Source organism: Trichosurus vulpecula, chromosome 8, assembly GCF_011100635.1.
Source record: "Trichosurus vulpecula isolate mTriVul1 chromosome 8, mTriVul1.pri, whole genome shotgun sequence".
Taxonomy (NCBI): Eukaryota; Metazoa; Chordata; class Mammalia; order Diprotodontia; family Phalangeridae; genus Trichosurus; species Trichosurus vulpecula.
The window spans coordinates 234,338,000-234,361,368 of record NC_050580.1 but is presented as its reverse complement, the minus strand read 5'-3'; the positions used below and the strand labels follow the sequence as shown (position 1 = coordinate 234,361,368).

Here is a 23,369-nt window from a genome sequence, read left to right as displayed (position 1 = left end):
GTGTCCTAGAGCACTATTAAGTGAACAAATGGGTTTTATTTGGCTTATAGGAAGCAGTCTCTCCCACACCCAAACACCACACAACCTCCAAACTATTCCACAGGTGGAACGTACACAGATGGTGTGTATGATCAGAAACAAACTCCTCCTAGCTTACTTTCCTCAGTTCCAAATCCAAAGAAAACCAGCTGCCTATACCAAGATTCTTCATCCCATGGCTTCAAGCTCAGATATGGACACTGCTTCCACATTTTTTAAGTTATGTTTATTTAGCGTATGTACACATAAAAGAGAATTCACTGTCTGATCCCGCCCAGCAGAAAACATGCACAAACCCATGGTATATGAATGGGGAGGGGGCCTGGGCCCCACAGTAGTGGTTGGGATGGTGCAATCCTGCCAGTCACAGCTGCAGGACAGTAGAGAGCTGGACTGAGCTGCTGGGTGGGCCATGGCCCTGTAGAAGTTAACGTCAGAATAAGCGTGCGCCATAGCCAAAGGTCTGTTTGATGCTCTCAAAGTAGTACCGCTGCCAGCCCTGTCTTGTCCGTTCCTCCTCTGGTGATGGGATGCCTTTGCCCTCCATGAGAAGCTCTGTCTCTCCATCTTTGTCAATAAAGGTCAAGGTAATGGTAGCAAAGTGTCCTGGGGAGGAGTCAAATAGACATTAGGACTTCAAATCTCATTTGAAGGAGACCCGATTCCCCAAATCTCTCTCCCTTAACAGTGCTTTCCAGTCTGAGAGGTTTAGATTTTTCTAGTAGGAATTAACAGCAGATTCTATGTGGGAAATGGTGGAATATAAACTTGTCCCAAGCTCAGAACTGACCCAAGAATGTTACTACCTTAGGGATTCCCACAAACCACTTTAGGATTTGGTAGACCCCATTTTCACTGCTTAGTTTAGGGATATATACAATAAAAGAAGGGACACTTACCATCAGGCCAAGACTTAAACCTCCATTTCATCACAATCTTGTTTTCAGGGACCTATAAGGGTAAAAGAAATCAGCCTGGTCAGGACTTGCCTTCTGAATTAGCCTCCCTCTTGTACTCTCCCTAGCACAGGCTGAAGTCATACAGTGTCATCCAAGAAATACTGCTGCTGAGAGGACAAAGCAGTCCATACAATGTGTTAACTTCTACAGCCCCTAAATTAGCCCCAATCAAACTCGATCAGGCTCAGTTTGAACACTGTAATCAGCCTTTGGCTACATTTTTCCTGTATCTGTATCTTGATCATGATATGATGTTAAATAGCTATTCATTTAGAATAATCTAGTTTTAACTGTAACAAGAGGTTAAGGGCTGCAACTTTAGCTTCAAACGTTAGGAAAACTACACTCACCAGATCTAAGAACTCCCCGGTGACGTTGCCATCCAGCAAGTGGAACTTTCCCCCCTTATCTGCTTCCAACACAGCAGAAGCATGGGTGAAAGCCTGAACCATCTGCAAGGACAAGAGAAGAGGTGAGTAGGGGGGCCTGGGCTTTCCCAGGACGCAGCATTTATTCCATCAGTGATATTCTTGGCCTCATTCAGTTCTTATACTCAGCTAGTTTATTTACAAGTGCAGCCACAGGACCATAATTACACCCAAGTCCCCAGTCCTGGAGCTGGTTTCCCTCACTGTGATTAGACACATGACCTCTGGCCAGTCACAGCTTCCACATCACCCTGTGAATGAGATCTAGGAGAAACATTCAGGCTGCAAGCAGCTTGTTCTTTAATCCCTATGTCAGTCCTTTTTGGAAGACTGGTTATGCTTTATCTAGTCCTGTTTAATCTTGCAATAGATCATTTTATCAGGTAGACTGAGGGCCAGGTTTACATTATGTTTAGGATTTCTTTCTGGGTCCCCGACATCATTTGAAGAGGCAGAATTACTCAATAGTACTTGGGGGGGTGGGGGTGGTGGGGGATGGCCATGTGGGGAGGAACCCCTCAACCATTAGTAAGTATGCAGGAAGGGAGACAGTAAAAAAGGAGAAAAGGGGGGAGAACTATAAAGGCAAGTTCACTAGTCCCCTTTGAGGTGAGGGCAGGGGTCTGTCCCTTTTTTTGTGTCATAGATTCCTTTGGCAGTCTGGTCAAGTTCATGGACTCCTCAGGTTTTTTTTTTTTTTAAATGATTGAGAAGGAATGATAAATTTCTATGAGTATAGTGAAAATAAAGATATAATTTTTTTCCCACCCAGATCAAGAAACCCTCGCCTTAAGGCCTGTGGTTTATTAGCTATTCTAATGAAATAACAAAGTAAGCAGTGCCTTTCTAGATGCTCAAAGTAGGAAGAACTGCTTTCTATAAAAATGCCAAGTCACTTGGAAAAGCAGTTAGAAACCCTGGGCACAACCAATCTTGTGCCAGCCTCACACTCACCTCCTGGGTGACAAACACCCTAAAGAGCTCCTCTGGTGATGTTAAGAAAGTGTCCTTCAGAACAATCTTGCAGGTAGGGATCTTGACACCAACGGTTTTAGGTTGACTTGCCAGAGTACCAGATTTGACCTGTGGAATGGTGCCAAGTGTCAATTTGCTGTCTAATGATGGTGTGAATCAGCAATTCATTTATCTAATAACCCATTAAGGTTTACAAAGCACTTTCCTCATAGCCCTGTGGAATAGTAGGTGAGAAATCACGGCTTTCCTATTTTAAAGGGACATGTAGAAGTTAACATGTCAGAGGCAAGTCTGATAATTTTTCCATTATATCCCAATGCAGACCTCCTACATATCCAAAATTGACCAATCTATATAACAGAGAATCTGTTAAGCTTAAAGGAAATCAGAATCAAGGAAAAGCCAGACAGAGGAGGGTTTGAATTGTCAGGCCCCTTTCTAGGAAGCATAAGCTTTTTAAGTATTGTTACTCTTAGGCAAGGCTTTATGTTAAAAAAAAATCTTTTCTACTTATAATGCTTAGAGTTATATTATTCAGGCTGCCCCTTATATACCGTCCAAGAAAATACTAAGTACAGGATACTGGATCAAAAATCTGCCCAACTGGGCACTATGATACCTTTGAATTTCTCCGTGGGAAGGGGCAATAGTCAGACCATTAGATAATAGGAAGATAAGGCCTCACAGAGTTATGTAGTAGCCACAATACAAATTAAGGATTGTGTGGAAGAGATATGCAAGTGGAAGCTATAATGAGCAATTCTGTGCCAACATGACTGGTGCTGAATGAAATTTTTGGAAATAGGTCCTTGGTGAGTTTTAGACACCCTAGAAACCTGCAAAATAAGGCTTAGACTGTTCAAATCTTAGGTTGCTTCTAGTTTGTAAATACTTTGGATTTGCAGTGGAGGGGAAAAGAGAGACAACATACCTATATCAAGTTTATTTTTATTCATTTAAAAGATGTCTTCCCTTCAGAGGGAGCCAAGTAGCTGTGTAGTTCTTGACACCCCTCATTTCCCTGGCTTGCTCTCAAGTGTTGCTATACAGAGAAAGTGCCACTTACTTTGGACTCCTCAGCTTTCACTGGCAGCTGGGGGGCTGGATCTACTGTCTCGCCATTCAGGGTAGGTAAGATCATGCCCTGCGTGAATTCTGCAAAGACAGAATCCCATCCACAGGGTTACTTCCTAGCAAATTTGAGGCATTTGTTCTGGGTACTATAGAAGGAACTAATCCTATGAGGAGGAAATGAACAGAAAAACTGTCTAAACAGACCTACCAGTTTCAAATATAAGTATTTGAAACCCCTCATAGCACTGTTCAACCAACACATTTTAGCAAAAACTTCATAGGCCAAATAACAGCACTGTTTTTAGAGAGGCAAACAGTGACCTTAAGCATAATGTGCCCCTGTATATGAAGCTGAAAAGGGCAGAGAAGGTAGTTAATCTCAACTTTAATCTTTACTGGGATCTATGGGTTGTATAACATAATATGTCAAACCGTACTTGTTTTAAGTGAGCTCAGTCCCCAAGTATGAAACACATTTGAATTCTCTAGAGTATTCTGCAGCTTGGTTCTCTGTTGTAGCAAAAGTACCTGTGGTCTGGTATAGAAAGTGTCCAGAACGCCACCAATTTCAGGACTGAGTTATATGCTAATCTAATACCCAGCTCTGACAGGAACATTTAAATAGCACCTCATTTATCCTAAAATTGTAAGAAGGGGATGCTATATCACTGGACCTCCTATTTCCCCAGCCCTAAAAAATTAACAGCCCTTTGACAGACCAAACTCTCCCTACATTTGGATTCCAATGGGCAAAGTTCTTCATTCTCAAACAGAACAAGAGACAAGAGTGGCCTGTCCAAAGGCATACCTGTTTTAAGAGTCCTGATATAAGTTTCTACTGCACCTCGGATCTTTGTCACACCTTCTTTCTTCATTAAGGCCAACAAGGTTGTGTCAGGCTCATCTTTGGCAAGGCTCACACTAACCTGAATGGAGAACCATAGTGTAAAAACCTGATAGGCTTAAGCAAAACCTCTTACCTTTGCTGCTAGATGTAGAAGGTAAGCAGTTACATGATTACAGACCACATTATCAAAGAAAACATGTGCACTGGGATTCAGTACCCCATCTCACATAAAAGGCCCATTTGAAATGTTCCTTCAAAGGCCTTTTCCTGTCAAGGCAATGGTGGACAGCTTTAGAAACCAAAAGTCTTCAGCTGAATAAAATTAAATTAGTGGGGTAGGTATGAAAAGACTCTACAATATGATTAAACCTAAGTTGCTTTGTGAGATCTCAGTTGACCTAAGTTCTTGGAAATGGTCATGTGATAGAATGAGATTCTGAATGCCTGGCTCAATCCTGTATTAATCTTAATTATGTCATTTCTTTCGAAGAAAGGAAAGAAGGGGGCAAAGAAAGGAAGAAGAAAAAAAGGAGAGAGGGAAATAGAGAGGGAGAGAGGAAGGAAGCAAGCCTTACAGATGAAGGATCAGAAAATGCAAACCTCTACTTCACTGACGTCGTTTTCGTCTGACAAGTTGGGGATCTCCACGTGTCCCTTGTATTTCACTCCTGACTTAGAAGTACCTGCCAACAAGATTTTGTTCTGTCAGATCCTTTTGCTTCTTTCCTTAATTAGCAGGGGCTTCTGCTACCCATGGCCCCATTAACTCATTACTATTGATTAGACTAAAATCTGAGATTTTATGGATTACTTTGCCCAACTCCTAAGTTTAACAGGGCTGGTCTTGTGTTCCCACCTTTATTTGAGACATTGGATTTCTTAAGTTTATCAGACTCTTGATTTCATTAGGAAACTATTGAGGAAATTCCTTTTAGTAAGCAAACCTACATGTGCTTTGCCTCAGTTGGCTTAGAGTCGCTTAAGGCACTCAGAGTTAAGTAACTTGCCCATATTCATACAGCTAGTATGTCAAAAGCAAGACTTGATATATCAAGCCTTCCTGACCTCTGGGCCAGTATGCCATGTTGCTTCTCTCTAGAGTTCATTCCCTAAGTTATCACAAAAGAAGGCTCAGGGCCAAGCCAATTATGATCACAAACAAATATCCCTCATTGAAAATACTGAAGGGGGCACTGTGGAGAAATATAAGTGAAGACCTTGACTAGAATTAAGATTTTCTCAAATGTCCAGGTGGCTAGGAGTAATATAAGTGAAATGTTCTATATTATTTTAGATGTGCTTAACTACTTGAAAGAACCCGGGGGATGTTCTAAAAAAAAAAACAAACCCCAACTTGTTTACTCCCTGACAAAGTCACAGAAATTATAGAATATAGGGCTAAAACAACTAGTACTCCTTGCACAAAGCTTCAAGGCAGCATGTATTCCTTTCCTTTCTCACAGAGATGGTTTCAGCTTGTCACAGACAGCCATTTAACAAATATTTACCAAGTGACAGCTATGTGCAAAGTACTGTGCCAGGTACTGGAGTCCCTAGCATTTAAAGTGAAATGCAGACACCCTTATCCTGCCAGAAAGCTGGCACGGACCCACCTGTCCAGTTCAGTTTGATGGTCCACTCATAGAAGAAGATGAGTTTGCCTTTTCGATTGTTGATTGACGCTTCTCCATCAAGCTTGCTCACTTCTGTCACCTCACAGTTGCCCTCTTCACCTTGCACTTGGATCGCCAGAAACAGGGATTTCAGCTTATCAGTGGACCAATTTGAAGCATCCCTCTCAGTCCTAGAAAGAGAAACATAACCATGGAACTCTCTCTCCACAGCAGCTATCCTGGCTAAGGTTGGGGGAAGCTACTTAGTGGGAGTCTCTGCTTGTCCAATAGAAAGAGATGTCAGGGTAAAAAAATGCATGAAAATCCCTACTATGTGAAAACTATGACCAACAGCTCCAGTTCAGGAGTGCTGCCTTCTGAAGGGGGACAATGCAGAAGGAAGGGTGAGAGTCAACATTTCCTGTATAGAACAAAGAGTGTGCCATCTTTTACAAATTACAGTAACATTTACACAGAACTTCAAGGTCTGCAAAGTGATTTACATACATTATCATTTGATATAAAAAACTCTGATGTAGGTACAATACTCCAATTTTGCATATGAGTAAACCAAAGGTTCAGAGAACTTAAATCACTTATCAAGTCATCCAGCTACTAAATACCAAGGGATGGGATTCCAATAAACCCAGGACATTCCTGACTCCAAGTGAAGTGTTTGATCCAATACTACACCCTTCTCCCTCATTTACAAAGATGCTACTTATTACTGTGATGCCACTTGTTATCATGTGCTCTGATACAAGTAACCTAACACTTAACTGATTCCCCTCACAGTCAAGAGTAGGAATTTGTAACACATCTACTTACATCTACTAGAATTAGAAGTACAATTTGTGGTTACGGTATTCAATAGAGTAACTGGTCACTTCAAGGCCTGAATCAGAGAGAGAGATCTGTACTCAAACTGAGCAATAGGAGTCACTGCATCAAACCTTGTAAAGGCAGAAGTGTCAAGCTCTAGGTCCACAAAACTCCCTAATGGAACCTGAACCAACTTAAAATGTAATTGGGAAATATTTAACAAAATAAATAAAAATAGAATACAATTTAGATAATGTTAACTTATGGTTCTGGCAGTCAATATGAGCCTGAGGGGATGTTTCTTTTGGACTTCGATACCACTGTTAAAGGAAATTGGTGGATGTTCTAAAAAAGCAAGGTGTTTACCCACTTTCAAAGCAACAAAGGTTATAGAATATAGGGCTAATACAACTAATACTCCTTGTAGACATAGCTTCAAGGCAGCACTAGTTCCTTTCACCTACCTGTCAAAGAGCAACCAATTTAAGAAAAAGGAAATAAAAATCCATTGAGCATCTGTAAAACAAGTGGGTATGAATACACTGGTTTAAAAATAAAACTAAAAACTCATGCAATTCAACAAGTATTTGAGCACATATGTTGTAGTAGTAATACTAGTAGTAGTAGTAGTAGTAGTAGTAAGTGCTGTGGTGGGAATACAAGGAAAGCTTTGTCATCTATTCAATTTGCCAAATCTTTTAGTTGTAACAACAAGACATCATCCACCAAAAAAAAAAAACTACAACAAAAGCACAAGTGGTGTTAAGTACTTTGAGAGGCAGACACAAAGGATTCAGAGGAGAGAGACAGCATTTACAGCTTTTTAGGGTGTGTGTGTGTGACAAAGGAACGTTAAATTAAGGCTGCCTTAAGGAAATGACATTTGAGCTAGGCCTCGGAGGGAGAAGTAACTCCGGCAACAACGAAGAGGCCACTGGTTACCTAGCAAAGAACTCGAAACACCTTCCCACCACGAGCCTGCCCGGCCGGCAGCAATGGCCCGCCTCCCTCCGCCAAGGACTTTCGGATCCTTAAGAGGAGTAGGAAAGGGGGTAACCACAGACCCGAGGGCCCCCCCCCACACACAGTCTAGCAATTGGTGCGTCCCCCACCCTCCTCGCCATTATCCCCCCCCCAGGGGCTTCGCTGCGGTGGACCTGCTGGTTCCCTAGGACGCTTGGGTTTGCGCCTTCCCAACACGTGCGGGGAGGAAAACGTGCGTCCCCCAAAAGTCGGACCCGCCGGAGCTCGGAGATAAAAAGCTGGCCGGGCCGGAGCTCCCGGACCCCGGCTTTCCAGGGGAGGGTATTTGCCCGGGGTCCAGGCGGGCACTTTCTCCACGGGTTCACGCTTTGCCCGGCGAGCACCTCCTTCCTACTCCCGTCTCCATCGCAAGCGGCGGAGCCACCGTGCGGAGCTCTGCTCCGGGGCCGCCCAGAGCCCAGGCCCCGGCCCCCTCTTCTTCCCTCCACCTACCAGTGCCAGTTATTGACGTTGGTAGCGTCTGCCCGCTCCTCCACGATCCAGCGTGGGTCACCCTCGCCCCACTTGGCCATCTGGTCTTGGATTCTGCCGCTGCAGGCTCCCGCACCGCCCCGGCCCCAGCCGCCCGGCAGCGCCTGGAAATTACTAGAAGCGGGCGCAACGCCTCCCGGCTCGCTTTTCCCTCCACCTTCCCCCCCCCCCCCACCCCAACCCAGCCTTCTCCGCTCCCCTTCCGCAAGCTTCCGTATCCTCCTCCGCCCCCTCCTCCTCCTCCTTCTTCGGCCTACTTCCACCATGTACTTCCGCTCCAACTTTCCGCAGGATACGCGCCCCCGATTCTCAGGGTTCCGGCTTAACTCCCCACTTGTTAAACCGCCCCCCTCCCTCACGACTAGGGCATAGCTGCAATTACATACCGGGAAGGAACGTTGGTGGCATATCAATGCTTCGCGCCGGAAACCTACCGCTTTTCTCCATGCCCCACCCCCACCCCCACTCGGGGGGGGAGTGAAAACAGTAAGTTGTGCTCGCGAGGCTCTCTGGGAGTTGTAGTTTTTGTTTAACCTCCCACTCGAAGTCCGGCGGAAGGAGGCGTTGGAAAATAAGGAAGTGTCCCGAGCCCACCCGCCCTGCGTGCGCAATTATGTTTCTGGGCGTTGTAGTCCTCAGGGTCAAAGTCGAGGGCGAGCCAGTGAAAGGAGGGGGAAAGAGGAAAACGACAACTTCCAGCATGCCGTGCGGCCGGACCCCCTCCCTAGACAGTGCTCTTGTCCCTCTTCCCGTTGCCTCTTGGCTGCGCTGCGTGACGGCTAAGGCTCGGCGGGCTGAAGTTGAGTGACTGCTGCCGAGCCCTGAGAGGGAGGGGCCGATGCGGAAGAGGTAAGGGGTTCAGGCCGTCCTTCGTCCCCCTCGCCCTTCGCTTCCCCCGCCGGCCACCGCGCGCTGCTTCCTGCGGCATCCGGACATTCCCTGGCCCCCTCCTCAAACTGATGGCCCCTCCCTTCACGTCCCTCTGGGGGGGCTCCCCCTCCCTTCCCCCTCGCGCGCCAACCTAGGTGTCTGGGGGAAAGAAGGGAAGAGGAGAGGAAGGGGGATCCTGAGGGAAGGCAGGGTCTGCTGAGCGACTCTCCCCCCGATCTATCCCTTCTTGTCCCCCAGTATTCGCCCCACCCGAGCTTTCCATCGCCCTCCTCCTGGCTCCTTCAGGCGGGCGGAAAAGTGGCCTCTTTGCAGAGTTGTCTAGAGACTAGGCAGTGGTCAGGTATGGGGGGGCAGTAATAAAGTGACCGAGTGGATAGAGCCCAGAGGCAGGAAGATCTGAGTTCAAATTCAGCCTTAGATACTTAGCTGCGGCATCCTGGGCAAGCCACTTCACCTCTGTTTGCCTCAGTTTCTTCATCTGTAACATGGGGATAATAATTGCACCTACCTCCAGGGTTATTGTGAGGGCAAAATGAGATGTGTAAAGCGATTTCCGAATGCTAGTTGCTAGAGCTGGAAGAACCCATAGAGAGCTAGCCCAACTTGCTTTAGTATTTGCAAGTATCTCGTTTAACCCTGACAACGATCCTGGGACGTAAGTACTGTCATTCCCATTTTACGGAGGAGGAAACTGACCCAGATAAAAAGTGAAGTGTCTTGAAGACTAATTTGAACCTAAGCTGTTTTGACTCCTGAGCAGTGGCACGGTTCCCCCTGGCTGCCTTTGCCGGTGGTGAGCAAACGTTGGACGTGAGATTCAAAAGCACGTTTCTCCCGAGCTTCCAAAGTCCGGTGCTATTTCCACCGTAGTGATCAGCCTCTCATGCAGTGGGGGATTGGAAGTCAAGACACATGGGTTCTAGTCCTTGCGCTATTGATTTAAGAAGGTAAAACACATCTCCCCAGGCCTTACATCCTTCCCATATGTAAAATGGATTAGATGAATTCTAAGGTCCTTTTTTTTGTTTGTTTTGTTTTGTTTTTGAGGGGGTAAGGCAGGGCAATTGGGGTTGACTTGTCCAGCTAAGGTCCTTTTCTATACTTAAGATTCACAGGATTTTATTTTTAAACTTTTTTGGCATATTTTGTTAAATAAGTCAATTCCCAATGCTGCCCCCCCCCCCCCCCCGCCATAGAACTGAATCTTTTAAAAAAAAATTATTTTGTTTTTTTTTTCCCCTCTCATCTCTATTTCCCAATATATTCCTCCCTCTTCCTTTCTCCACAGAGCCTTCTATTTTAATGGAAAATAACAGTTCATCCAAATTAACACACTGACCAAATTGAACGTTGTATGCAGTGTTCCATAGACATAGTCCCATATGCGTGCAAAGAAGGAAGGCTGTGCCTTCCTTTCTCTTCTTTGGGACCAAGCTTAGTCATAATTTCACAGCATTCCATTTTGATTGTTTTATTCTTCCCCATTCTTTCAATTTGCAGTGTTGTATCATGTATTTTGTTTTCCTACCTCTGCTTACTTCGCCTTTGTTGTTCAGAAATTTTTCAGTCCTATCCCACTTTTCATGACCCCATTTGGGATTTTCTTGGCAACAATAACAGAATGGTTTGCCATTTCCTGCTCCAGCTCTTTTTACAGATGAGGAAACTGAGGTAAATAGGGTTAAATACTTTGCTCGGGGCCACACAGCTAATAAGTGTCTGAGGCCAGATTTTAATTCAGGAAGATGAGTGTTCCTGACTGGGCTTGGCACTCTATCTAATTCGCCACCTAGCTGCCCCATTACTTCACCTTACATCACATAAATCTTTACATATTTCTCTTTATTCATCTTTTCTTTCATGTGCCATAATTGTCTATTCCACAATCAGTGGGCTCTGTTTCCTAATCTTTGCTACTACAAAAAGTACTGTTATACTTGATGTATATTGGTACCATTTTATTATTGCCCTCCTTGGGATATATGTGGAGCAAAGGGGTCTTTGGGTCAACGGGTATGGACATTTTAGTGCTTTTCTCATTGTAATTCCAAATTGCTTTCCAGAATGATCAGACCAGTTCACACCGACAGTGTATTAATATGTCTGTTTTTCTCCACATCTCCAACATTGACTATTTACATCTTATGTGATTTTTGCCAATTTACTGAGCATGAGAGAGGAAACCTCCATTATTTTGATTTCTCTTTCTCTTATTATTAGTGATTTGGATCAGTTTACAGGATCTTAGAAGTCATAGTGGAAAGAACTTAAGATTTTGAGTTAAAGAAATCGAGTCAGGTTTGAATCCTGGCTCCTCTGTTTCCTAACTATTCGAAGTTGGACAAATCACTTGACTTCACTGAGCCTCACTTTCATTGTCTGCAAAATGAGAGGGTTGGGCTAGCTCTCTATGGGTTCTTCCAGCTCTAGATCTCGTAAACTCAGGGTTGGAAAGTGTGTTAGAGCGCCTATAATGGATTTTAACAAGAAGTGCCCAGCTCCTTTTCTTTACTGAGATCCCTGAACTAAATCCTTTGATCGCCATTGAAAAGTGTTTTCTGTAGCTTCCCATGAATTTTTTTTTGTGTTTCGAAATAGAAGCTTTATATTCTTTTTATTATTTTACCATTCCAAATTCTTTTATTCTATTTCTTATTTTATGTCTATTATTTTGCTCTTCTTTGTTATTTTACTGTGTCTCAATCTGTTCTTTCCATCATTCTCTTTCCACATTGATTGGTATTCCCGTCATACTGTCTTCATCTTCAATAGCTGCATCTCTGGCGTCTCTGGTGGTATACCATTATGCAGCTTATAGACTCTCAAAAAAGTACTTGTCGGTGAAATGACAGAAAATGAAAAGACTTTTAAGTATTACAGATCATGAGGGTGCAGGCTTTAACTTCCCTTCAGTTGGGAAACTATACCCTTGGTGCACAGCATCCTTGGGACTCTTAGAGTTTCACTTGCTAATAAGCAAGATCTATTTTGATTTTTACTCAGAGGGCTTATTAAGTTCCTGAAGTCAATTAGACTCCAATAAATCAAATCTGTAACTCCCCTATCAAGTTAGTATAATTAGACCCTAAAATGCCTGTGGCCACCAGAAAGCAGCTTATATTGGGCTGGTGCTTCACTTTGAAGAATGCTTCCTCAGAGGGGCTATAGAAATGCCAAGTAAGAGGCAAGCAGAGTTGGATGTTCTTGGAGCTGCTGTTATTCTTTGCTTGTTAGTCTTGTATTTTTATTTATTCATTTCTTGCTTTTCAGTTCTTGGCTTACACTATAGTTTTCCAAGAACCTTTCCAAGCCAATTACCAGGAGTGGTTTAGGTAGCATTGTGGACAGAACTTCCTGTTTGGGGCTAAAACATTACTTTTTGATGGGTGCCTTTTGGTGTGTGCCTTGCCAATACAGCTTTTTAACATGTCTTTTGCCATTCAAAAGCCTCACTTCCCAAACATTTAGAATACAATTGAAAGTAAATGAAGTGGAGATTGAGCAGTAAGCAACAGCGCTGGTAGTTCTGTTTGCTGTGTAGTATTCACTCAGTTAGCCCTGATTGCCTAGTTCATACATTCAGAGTTCTTGTGGTAGCCTTCTTGTCCTTTCATCCTATACTCAGCATTTATTTACTGCCTTTATTTTGTTTGTTTGGACCAGATTGGTGATTTCATAAGCATTGGGGGTTATGATAGGAACTGCTCTATCTGTGCCATTTTTCTCTGCAGCTTGCAGAATTTCCTGGGAGTATTGAAAGATTATAACTTGCTTAGTGTCACACAGCCACATACAACAGAGGCAGGGCTTGAACCCTGGTCTTCTTGACTCTGGACAACTTTGTCCACTTCTGCCCACTTGCTAGCCCTTCACCTAAGCTTCTGTGCGTCTTTCTCCTAAAGTTGAGTGTAAGCTCCTTGAGGTTATTTTTCTTTGTATTTCTCTCAGAACCTATCCCAGCATCTTGCGTGTAGTAGACACTTGGCCAGTATCTACTGTTGGTGAAGTAGCTGTGGCACAGTGCAGAGCACTGGCGCTGGAGTCAGAGGACCTGTATTCGTATCCAGCTCTGACATTTGTGTACCCCTGAACAGTCACCTGACCTTTTTGGTTGTAAGTTTCCTCATCTATAAAATGAGGAGGTTGGACTAGAATCTCATCTTTAATAAAATAATAATAATTAAATATAAAATAGTCCTTAATAAAAGGATTTGTTTGGTGAAGTTTGGATTCAGTCGAGGCCACAGGTACCCCTGGGCTAGGTAGCCTCTGAGGTCCCTTCTGGTCTAAAACTGTGTGACTTTGGGCAGTCACTTAACCTTTCTTGGTCTCAGTTTCCTTCTATGTAAAAAAGGAGTTAGCCTAGGTGGCCTCTGATCTATATCTGTGACCCAGTGATGAGCTAAAACTGAAGTGTTGTATTTATGTTGAAGAACCAATGAGTCATCTATGCACCTGCTGTCAGGAGTAGGAAAGGTAATAGTACTAATAATAACAAACGTTGCTAGGATTTCTGGAGCGCTGTAAGGCTTGCAGAGTACTTTACGTAAATTAACTCATGTGATCCTCACAACAGCCCCTGTGAGGTAGGTACTGTGATTATCCCGGTTTTCCAGATGAGGAAGCTGAGGGGGGGGGCAGTAAAATGACTCACTGCTGGATATCTGAGGTGGGATTTGAAGGCAGGTCTTTCTGACTCTGTCATATACTTTGTCTCTTTCATCACGTTGTTACCTAGGTGCTCTAGGCAAGTGTATCTTTCCCAAGTTCTCTCATCTTGCCCTGCCTTCTGAGGATCTGGAGTTAAAAAAAAACCAAAACCTTGTAGTGCTTTAGAATAAATTTGGGGGATCAGAGGGGCATTCGTATCTTTTTTTCCCTTATGTAGTTCAGATCTAAATAAATGCTTTAATGTTGACAAAGCACTTTCCTCACAAAAACCCTGTTAGGTTGCGCAAGTATTATTATCCCCATTTGCAAATGTAACTTACGAGGAAGTAAAACGAGCTCTAATAGCTGGCACAAGTCAAAACGTCAATTAAAGTCCAGCACTCCTATGACTGTGTTTGAAACATTCTTTCTACAGCATCAAGCTGCCTTTAAGCTGCCTTTCTAAGAATGTTTCTTTTCTCCCTGCCTCAGATGAATCGGACAAAAGTTGATGAGGAAGAATACTGGCACAGCTCCAAGTTCAAGGCTTTCACGTTTGATGATGATGACGATGAACTCTCTCAGGTAGGTTGCCAAGTACATGACAGACACTGGACAGACTGGGAAGTATAACTATCCTCCTGACTGCTAGTCAGAAACTCGCTCTATCAGCATTCTAGCTGGCCTTACTCTTAAAACCATCTTCCACAGAGATTTCTGTCCAGTAACTGTGACCTTGGACATGTTACCTATTATCTCTGAGTCTCAATTTTCTCATCTGTTAAATGGAGTTGAACTAAATGATTTCTGAGGTTTCTTCTAGCCCTCACATTGAATTCTATGAAATTCCAGTCTGGAAGATGTTCAGGGTCATAAAATGTAGAAAACCTAGAGGAGAAGTGTTAGGAAAAAACTAATAGGAAGAAAAAAGATCAACTTTTCTTTTAAATTTTTATCAGTATTTAAACATTTTATATTTCTTACTGTATCCCACTCCTCCCCCTCCGAAAGCCAGCTCATAACAAAAAATTAAAAAGAACAAGTTAAAAAGGTTCTACCAACCGTGCATTAAGTGCCGTCTTCCCACAACCCTCCAGTGCTGACTGTTTACATCTTTTGTCATCTTTGCCAATTCGCTGGATGTTAGGTGAGACCTCTGGGTTGTTTCGATTTGCATTTTTCTTAGTAATTTGTAGCATTGTGATATACCTGTTAATAGTTTGCATTTCCTTATCGGAGAACTGTTTGTTCTTATCTTTTGGCCACTTTGGGAAATGGCCTTTGGTCTTGCTTATTTCTATTAGTTTTCTATACATTTGGATTGTTGTTGTTCAGTCGTGTCTGACTCTTCATGATCCCATTTGGGGTTTTCTTGGCAAAGATAATGAAGTGGTTTGCCATTTCCTTCTCCAGCTCATTTGTTTTTAGGGTTTTTTGGGGGGGCCAGGGCAGTTGGGGTTAAATGCTTGCCCAAGGTCACACAGCTAGTAAATGTGTCAAGTGACTGAGGCCAGATTTGAACTCAGGTCCTCCTGACTCCAGGGCCGGTACTCTACTCTCTGCGCCACCTAGCTGCCCCACTCTCCAGCTCATTTTACAGATGAGGAAACTGAGGCAAACAGTTAAGTGACTTGCCCAGAGTCACACAGCCAGTGAGTGTCTGAGCCCAAATTTGAACTCAGGAAGATGAGTCTTCTCAACTCCAGGCCTGGCTTTCTATCTACTGTGCCACCATAGCCCCATATGTTTAGACATTAAACCCTTATTAGAAATATTTGGTAGAAAGATTTTTCTTCTCAGGCAACTACTTCTCTCCATATCCTATTTGCACTGATTTTGTTCACATAAAACAATTTTCCCTTTTAAGAAAAAAAGGGTCTTCTTTGTGTAAGGCATTGTGCAAGGGATAGGAATACTAATAAAAACAATAATCTTTGTTTTCAACGAGCATACATTCTAATAAGGGAATATAAGATATGCACAATTAGATGAGTCACTGGTAGTCTATGGTGTAAACATGATAGTCCAGTGAGGGACAAAGTGCTAATAACTTGGAGGATCAGAAAAGACTTCACCCAGGATTTGGTCCGGAAACAGGCTAAATATTCTAAGAAACAGAGACTGGAGTGTATTCCAGGCATGAGGAACAATTGGAGATGGAGTGCTGAGTTTGGGGACCAGCTAGTAGGATTGTTTGTTTACATAAAGGGAAATAAAATGAAATTAGATAAATAAAGATAGATAGAAGACAGAGGAAGTTTTATTTTTCCTGGAGACAAAATAGGGACTCACTGAAGCTTTTTGAGCAGGCCAATGACTTAGACCTGTGGCTTAGAAACATGATTTTGGTAATTGGATGGGTTGGAAGAGGGAAGGAACTGAAAACAGGAAGCACAGTTAGGAGGCTCTATTGCAATAATCCAAGCTAGAGATGATGAAAATCTGAATTAGGGTATTGGGTATGTGAGTAAAGAGAAAAGGATAGATGTGTGATATATTGTAGAAGTATAATCAGCAGGATTTTGCAACTGATTAGATATGGGGGAAAGTCAGTGAAGAGTTGAGGTTCTGATCCTGGATAAGTGGAAAGATGATGATACACAATAGAACTAGGGGAAAAAATTGTGTGTAAGGGAAAAAGAAGGGATTAGGGCAAAATACGCTATTTTGGACATGTTGAGTTTGAAATGACTGTGGTATCCATGTGGAAATGTTTATACAGTAGGCATTGGGTGATTTGAGACTGGAGCTCAGGAAAGAGGTTAGGATTATATACATAGATTTGGGAGTTATCTGAATAGAGATATAATTGAGCACATGCTGATGGGATCCCTGAGAGTAAGGGATAGAAGACCCAGAGGGTTACTCTAAGAGAAAAAAAGGTTCAAGAGGAATGGGGGGAGGGAAGAATAGAAAAATAGGATGTTCTGATCAGAAGAGAATTTCAGACTCCCGGATCACAGAAGCACCATATATTTTTTGTGATTTAATATTTTATTTTTTTGCCCAATCAATTTTTAACATTCTTTTCTTTAATTTTCCAAATTCCCTCCCTTTCTACCTTTCCCCTGAATTGAGAAGGCAAGCAATTTGATATACATGGGCAGTCATGCAAAACATTTCTACATTAATCATGTTGTGGGAAAAAACACTGACCAAAACAAACAAAAAGGAAAAATAAAGTAAATAGGAACACTAATGCATTCTTGTTGGAGTTGTGAACTGATCCAGCCATTCCAGAGAGCAATTTGGAACTATGCCCAAAGGGCTATAAAACTGTGTATTCCCTTTGACCCAGCAATACCACTTCTAGGTCTGTATCCTGAAAAGGTCACAAAAATGGGAAAAGGACCTACATGTACAAAAATATTTATAGCAACTCTTTTTGTGGTGGTAAAGAATTGGAAATTGAGGGGACATTCATCATTTGGGGAATGGCTGAACAAGTTGTGGTATATGAATGTAATGAAATACTATTGTGCTATGAGAAATGATGAGCAGGCTTATTTCAGAAAAACCTGGAAAGACTTATATGAACTGATGTTGAGTGAAATTAGCAGAACCAGGAGAACGTTGTATACGGTAACAGCCACATTGTGCAGTGACTGACTTTGATAGCCTTGGCTCTTCTCAGCAATGGAAGGATCTAAGACAAGTCCAAAAGACTCATGATGGAAAATTCTGTCCACGTCCAGAGAAAGAACTTTGGAGCCTGAATACAGATGGAAGTATACTCTTTGCTCTCCTTTTCTTTCGTTATTTTGTTTTGTTTCTTCTTTCTCATGGTTCTTCCCATTAGTTCGGATTCTTCTTTACATCATGACTAACGTGAAAATATGTTTAATATGAATGTATAAGTAGAGTCTATGTCTGCACGCTGTCTTGGGGAGGGGGGAGGACAGGGAGGGGGAGACAATTTAAAACTCAAAATCTTACGGAAGTGAATGTTGAAAACTAAAAATAAATTAGTTATAAAAAAAGAAAAAGAAAGCAAAGAAAAAGTATGCTTTGATCTGCATTCAGACTCCATTAGTTATTTTTCTGGAGATGGAGAACATTTTTCATCTTAAGTCCCTCAGAATTATCTTGAATGTTGTATTGCTGAGAATAGCTAAGTCATTCACAGTTGATCATAGTACAATATTGCTGTTGCTGTGTACAATGTTCTCCTGGTTCTGCTCATTTCATCTTGCATCAGTTCATGTAAATCTTTCCTGGGTTTTTTGAGAGCATCCTGCTCATCATTTCTAGTATTCCATCACAAGTGTATACAACAACTTGCTTAGCTATTCCCCAGTTGATGGACATCCCCTCAATTTTCAGTTCTTTACCATTATTTAAAGAGCTGCTATAAATGTTTTTGTGCATATAGGTCCTTTTCCTCTTTTTTTTTTTTTAAGTCAGTTTGGGATATAGACCTAGTACTGATATTGCTTGGTCAAAAGGTATACATGGTTTTATAGCCCTTTGGACATAGTTCCCAGTTACTCTACAGAATGGTTAAATCAGTATACAACTTCACCAACAGTGCATTAGTGCCTCAGTTTTCCCACATCTACTCCAGTGTTTGTCATTTTCCATTTCTGTTATCTTAGCCAATTTGATAGGTGGTAGCTCAAAGTTGTTTTAATTTGCATTTCTTTAATCAATAGTGATTTAGAGCATTTTTCACATGATTATAGATAGCTTTGATTACTTTGAAAACTTCCTGTTCATATCATTTGACCACTTATCAATTGAGAAATGGCTCTTATTTTTATAAATTCGACTCAGTTCTCTACATATTTAAGAAATCAGATCTTTAGTAGAGAAACTTGGTATAAAATTTTTTCAGAATTATGATTACTAACTGTGTATTTCCCTCCATCCTATTTTCTGGCACCATTTATTGATGGTAATATTTTAAGATATCTTTATGCGTAACTGAAGTGGCATAAATATGAAGGTGCTAAAAGTTAAGAAGTCTGATGGATTGAGAGGGTGGGGTGTTCAAAGGGATACGAAGATGTGTTTTGCAATCCCTTTAGGTGAGGGTCGGGGTCAGGGTATAGAGGAAGACCTTAAGCTAGGTATTGAACTCTGAGCAGCTAGGAGCAAGAGTGATTTGGTGGCTAGAGCATTACAGCAACAAGGATCTAGGCTGGGAGATGTAGGCAGATAGAGTGAACCTTGAAAGAGAAGTTGCCAAGTGAACGTGGTAGAGGGAGGATCGGGCAGTGATTCTAAGAAGGAGTATGTCTATTTCTCCTAGTTATTTGTTAAGCTGCATTAGAGAAGGAGCAGCTCATGCTGGAGATAGTGGTCAGGAATACAGTTTCTTCCAGAGGGGGCCAGATTTTCTTGTATGAAATGGGAAGGGTGTGAGAAGCAGCAGCAGCTTAGGATGACAGAGTTTTTGCTAACAGCAGAACATGGGTTCAGGAAGACATCAGAAGGGATGGGCAGAGGAGGGTAATAACTGGATAGGATGAAAAAGTGGGGAATGGACCAAGATTTTCATTTGAGTCTAATATGAGTTCAAAAATCAGCTTCACAAATAAAGAAGGAATATTATGAGTGATATCCTCTACATCTTAGTAATGGAAAAACTCACTGAATCTCCAAGAGGAACTTGGTCACATACCAAGTTACACAAACAATTCTAACTTGGATTAGAACTTGAAAGCCCCTGATAATTTTATATTTATTCTATGAAACCTGACCTATAGCTCCTGTAATCAATCCCTTTTGTTAATTTTCTTTTTGAGCATTTTGGATGTATTAAATGAAATTCTTTTCAGTACTAATCATTTAGCTTTTTGGCTTTGTGTCCCAAATTCCTCTGGTATCATCTTGCTAAATAAGTTTGGATGCTGATGGAGGGCAGTAGGAGGAAGAGGTGACTTGGATTCTCGGATTTCTGTCCATTTGCAGTTGAAGGAGTCCAAGCGGGCAGTGAACAGCCTTCGGGACATTGTGGATGATGATGACGATGACTTGGAGAGGGTGAGCTGGAGTGGAGAACCTGTGGGGAGTAAGTAGAATAAATACAAGGCAGTCATCCTCAGTGTTTGTGTCTTTTAGTAGAGAACTCACCTGCCTAAGCCAGTGTCCCTCCCATCCCTTCCTTCTCTACTTTCAAAATTCAGTCACTTTAAAAGTCTGTCCTTGACCGGGGGGCTTCCAAAGAGACAGGTGATCACAGGATAACAGATTTAGAGGCGGAGTGACCATAAAGGCCTTCTAGTCCACCTGCTTCCTTTTACAGATGAGGAGACTAAGACTTAGAGAGGTTAAATGACTTGTCCATGGTCACACAGCTTATATGGGTAAGAAGCAGAATTGGAACCCAAGCCCTCCGGACTGGCAAGTTTCATCCACACTACCTCTTTTAGGCCCCATGAAAGATATAAGAAAGAGCTTTTCTGTCTCCATTTTTTTTTAATTTGAGATTGGCTCTCCCTATCTTGCCCTGGCTAGAAGTATGTAGCCACTGACAAGCTAGATACCTGTATTGATCAGCATGGAAGCTTTAACCTCATCGTTTTTCCAACTTGGACTGTTTTGCCTCTCTTAGACCACCTCTGCTCTTAGGAGCTTACCATATTGGTTTCTGATTTACAGTGAATACCCAATTCAGAGTTAGCCCAACTGTAGTTCAGGATTCCTGAGCCTCAGCCTCCCCAGCAGCAGAGACTAGAGGATGTGCCAACATGCCCTCCCTATCTACTTTTTAAAATATGCATTTTTTATTGATGTCTTTGTTTTATTTTTATGTCACAGTCACTTCTCCATTTATCCCTCACCTCCCACCAAAATCAATTAAACCCTTTCTTGTAACAAAGAAAAACAGTTAAACAAAAACAACCAAACAAGCAACAACCTCTGACAGTGTATGTGACATTCACATCCTTTATTCTCAGAAAGCAAAATTATCCATTCTTTGTTGTGTCTTGCACAGCTGTGCCTGTGAGCTGTGGTTATGAATGGATTCCCATAGATCTGTGACAAGACTGTGTTACTTAGCCACCAAATCCTGCCACCCGGCCATTATTGAGCACTGTTTAAACTATTAACATTTAGCTCCTCCTGTGGTCACCTAATGTCCTTTTTGATTTTAGGAGGCAGGATCATTTATGAAGCCAGAATCCCTTGTGGAGTTTTTAAGAGTACCCACTGGGAGATAGGAACATGGAGATTTGCCTTCTGTCTAAGATTTACCAAATCTACACGTTGACTCTTTTCTATCATGCAGGCATCTCTTGGTCTATCAAAGAGACAGCCTCCGGTGGTGGCCCCTCCCTTGAGGGACGTGAACAGCTGAAGACTAGAAACAGCTTATCCTCGTATCCTCCTCTACCCAAGCCTGCCTCCTCCTACTCTCTGAGCAGCTTCTTCAAAGGTAAAGAGTGAAGAGGGGTGAGAAGTTTCCCTTTCCCTTGGGCATTAAAAGATCCAGCTCAACATTCTCTTTTAATCTGAAAGAAAGGGAAACTGAAGGACAAACATGCTTTATTGGAGTTGACAGCTAATTCAGTAAACCTTTGTCACTTTGTAAGGTTTCGTGGGTAAAAGGAAATGTGGAGAATTTTGAATGGCTGGATCAAGGGGCGATGTCTCCAGAGCTTAGTTGGTAGGGTTGGCATTGAATTGCCAAGGGCAAGGTGACATTGGTGCAGTGGGAAGAGTGATGGATTTAGAGTCAGAGGACATCCACATACTGCCTCTTATCCACATGGGGCAACTAACTCTGACAAGCTATTTCAATTCTCTGAGCCCTAGTTTTGACTCTTAAAACATTGAGGTTGGACTAGATGGTGTCTGAGGACATTGTCAGCTTCAGATCTCTGATCGTCATTGCTTTGGAAAGGATGAGGCATAGCTATGATCTTTCATTAGGTAGGTGGTTTTTAAGGTAGCTCATGTACTCGGCTCTATTATATAACTTAGACTAATTTCTAGAACATAAAAAGATCTCACCTTCACAGCTGAGAAGAAATTAAGACTAAAGTGGAAAGTCAGCTCTTTTTGATGTAGTCATGACTGTAAATATTTTTTAAGCACTTACAATATGACAGGCTTAAATATAAGAAAAAATATAAAAACTGGTACATTATTAGGATATAGTACACCCTTCTTAACTGTTTCTTTCTCTGTTATACGTAAGAGAAGCAGGTAGTTTGAGTTCTGGAAGGTTGGAGAGACAAAATTGAAGGCTTCTCTTTAATTAACTTTAATAGCTCAGTCAGACAATATAGATGAGTACTTGTGGCCAAGACAGAAAGCTGATAACCCAGCCACCAGCCAAGAGAATCACAGGAGTTGAAAACTGGAAGGGACCCTTCAGATAGGTCATCTAGTCCAGCCAGTCACACGGTTAGTTGATATGCTGAAATTAGAACTTAGATCTCCCAACTCCCAGTCCAGCCTTCTTGCTATTATACAATGAATGCTAGGAGTGCTGTAATGCCACATTAACCCAGTGGGTGCAGACAAGCTATTCAGAAAGGCTTTGGGCTGCAACTTCAAATTTAAGGTGAGTTAATAAGAGAAAAGTTATGAATTGCTGAGAAAAATGCATTATAAGCATTTCTTTTGTAGGAGCATTAGCTTGAAGTATTGTCTTTGAAGAAAATTTTTTGTTTTGATCTGGACCTCTGATTTCATCATTGTAAAGAACACCTGATGTGGACACTCCCTGTATAGATGTAGATGGGCAACTCCATCTGTAACTTAAAGTCTTAAATTCATTTGAGATACTGAGGGGTTAAGTGATTTGCCCATGGTCACACAGCCTTGCCATGTCAGAAATAGGTTTGTCAAATCCCCAAAAACCTAGGTTTTTCTGACTTCAAACCTGGTTTCTATCCATTATGCCATAGCAGTTTAATAAAAAGTTCTGTTTTCCATAAAGGCTAAAAAGTTCATAGTTACAAATCTGTGGAGACCAAATAAAAGAACCCCATCCAGATATCAAGGAAAGCATACATTTCATGGTTTGGATCATGTGACCAAGGCTTCACTTCCACTGGGGGCATTTTACCAAGTTTCAGTGCCAGTATTTTTGAATTGTGAATAAACCAGTTCTACAGGGAGGGATTCTAGGAAATAAGAAAAGTTTGCTCTTAATAATTTTAGCCTTAGAAAAATGTTCATTTTGTTAATATTTTCTAAATAAGTCTTTGTTTTAATAAAGAATTACTTTATTTAATATACTTTTATTGTGATTTCATAATTCTCAATGATTTTGTTTATAAAACTTTTTCTTTTAGTTAAGATGAAAACATTTGTTATGAGGCTCAAGTGAGATGATGTATGTATATAAAGCAATGGTGCAAAGCTTAAGCATGATTGAAAAGCCAGTTTTTATTTGTTACTTAATTCTTCTGTTCCCAGTGGATGTTTGTGATTGTTAGTGGTCCTGGACCACCTTAGCTTGAACCTTGGGTCTCATTCTCCATATGTTCTTTGGCTTTAGGAAGAAGCAGACTTGGGAGTTTCCAGTCCCTTTCAGATGGTAGGCATTGGGCTTTGGGGATTGGAGTATCTTCCCTCGCTTGCTGTGGGGAGTAGTTTT

General features: G+C 41.9%; 2 protein-coding genes across 3 annotated transcripts in view; one reads left to right on the top strand and one right to left on the bottom strand.

Moving 5' to 3' along the window:
- Positions 1-243: 243 nt before the first annotated feature.
- AHSA1 (activator of HSP90 ATPase activity 1) lies at positions 244-8,642 on the bottom strand. The gene is made up of 9 exons (XM_036736973.1): positions 8,234-8,642; positions 5,936-6,126; positions 4,923-5,005; positions 4,284-4,401; positions 3,468-3,556; positions 2,381-2,509; positions 1,349-1,450; positions 939-990; positions 244-645 (listed from the first exon to the last, which is right to left on the bottom strand). The coding sequence occupies exons 1-9, from the start codon at positions 8,536-8,538 to the stop codon at positions 473-475; spliced, it is 1,242 nt and encodes a 413-aa protein (XP_036592868.1). The 5' UTR covers positions 8,539-8,642; the 3' UTR covers positions 244-472.
- Positions 8,643-8,887: 245 nt separating this feature from the next.
- Positions 8,888-23,369, top strand: part of VIPAS39 (VPS33B interacting protein, apical-basolateral polarity regulator, spe-39 homolog) — a 28,996-nt gene continuing 14,514 nt past the window's right edge. Inside the window, exons 1-5 of one of the 2 annotated variants that reach the window (XM_036735208.1) lie at positions 8,888-9,121; positions 14,306-14,398; positions 19,727-19,826; positions 21,048-21,194; positions 23,271-23,309. In XM_036735208.1, coding sequence (XP_036591103.1) covers positions 14,306-14,398; positions 19,727-19,826; positions 21,048-21,194; positions 23,271-23,309 — 379 coding nt within the window. In that variant the 5' untranslated portion in view covers positions 8,888-9,121. Of the gene's footprint in view, positions 9,122-10,037; positions 10,111-14,305; positions 14,399-19,726; positions 19,827-21,047; positions 21,195-23,270; positions 23,310-23,369 lie in introns of those variants that run through there. The other variant, XM_036735209.1, reaches the window with a different exon arrangement.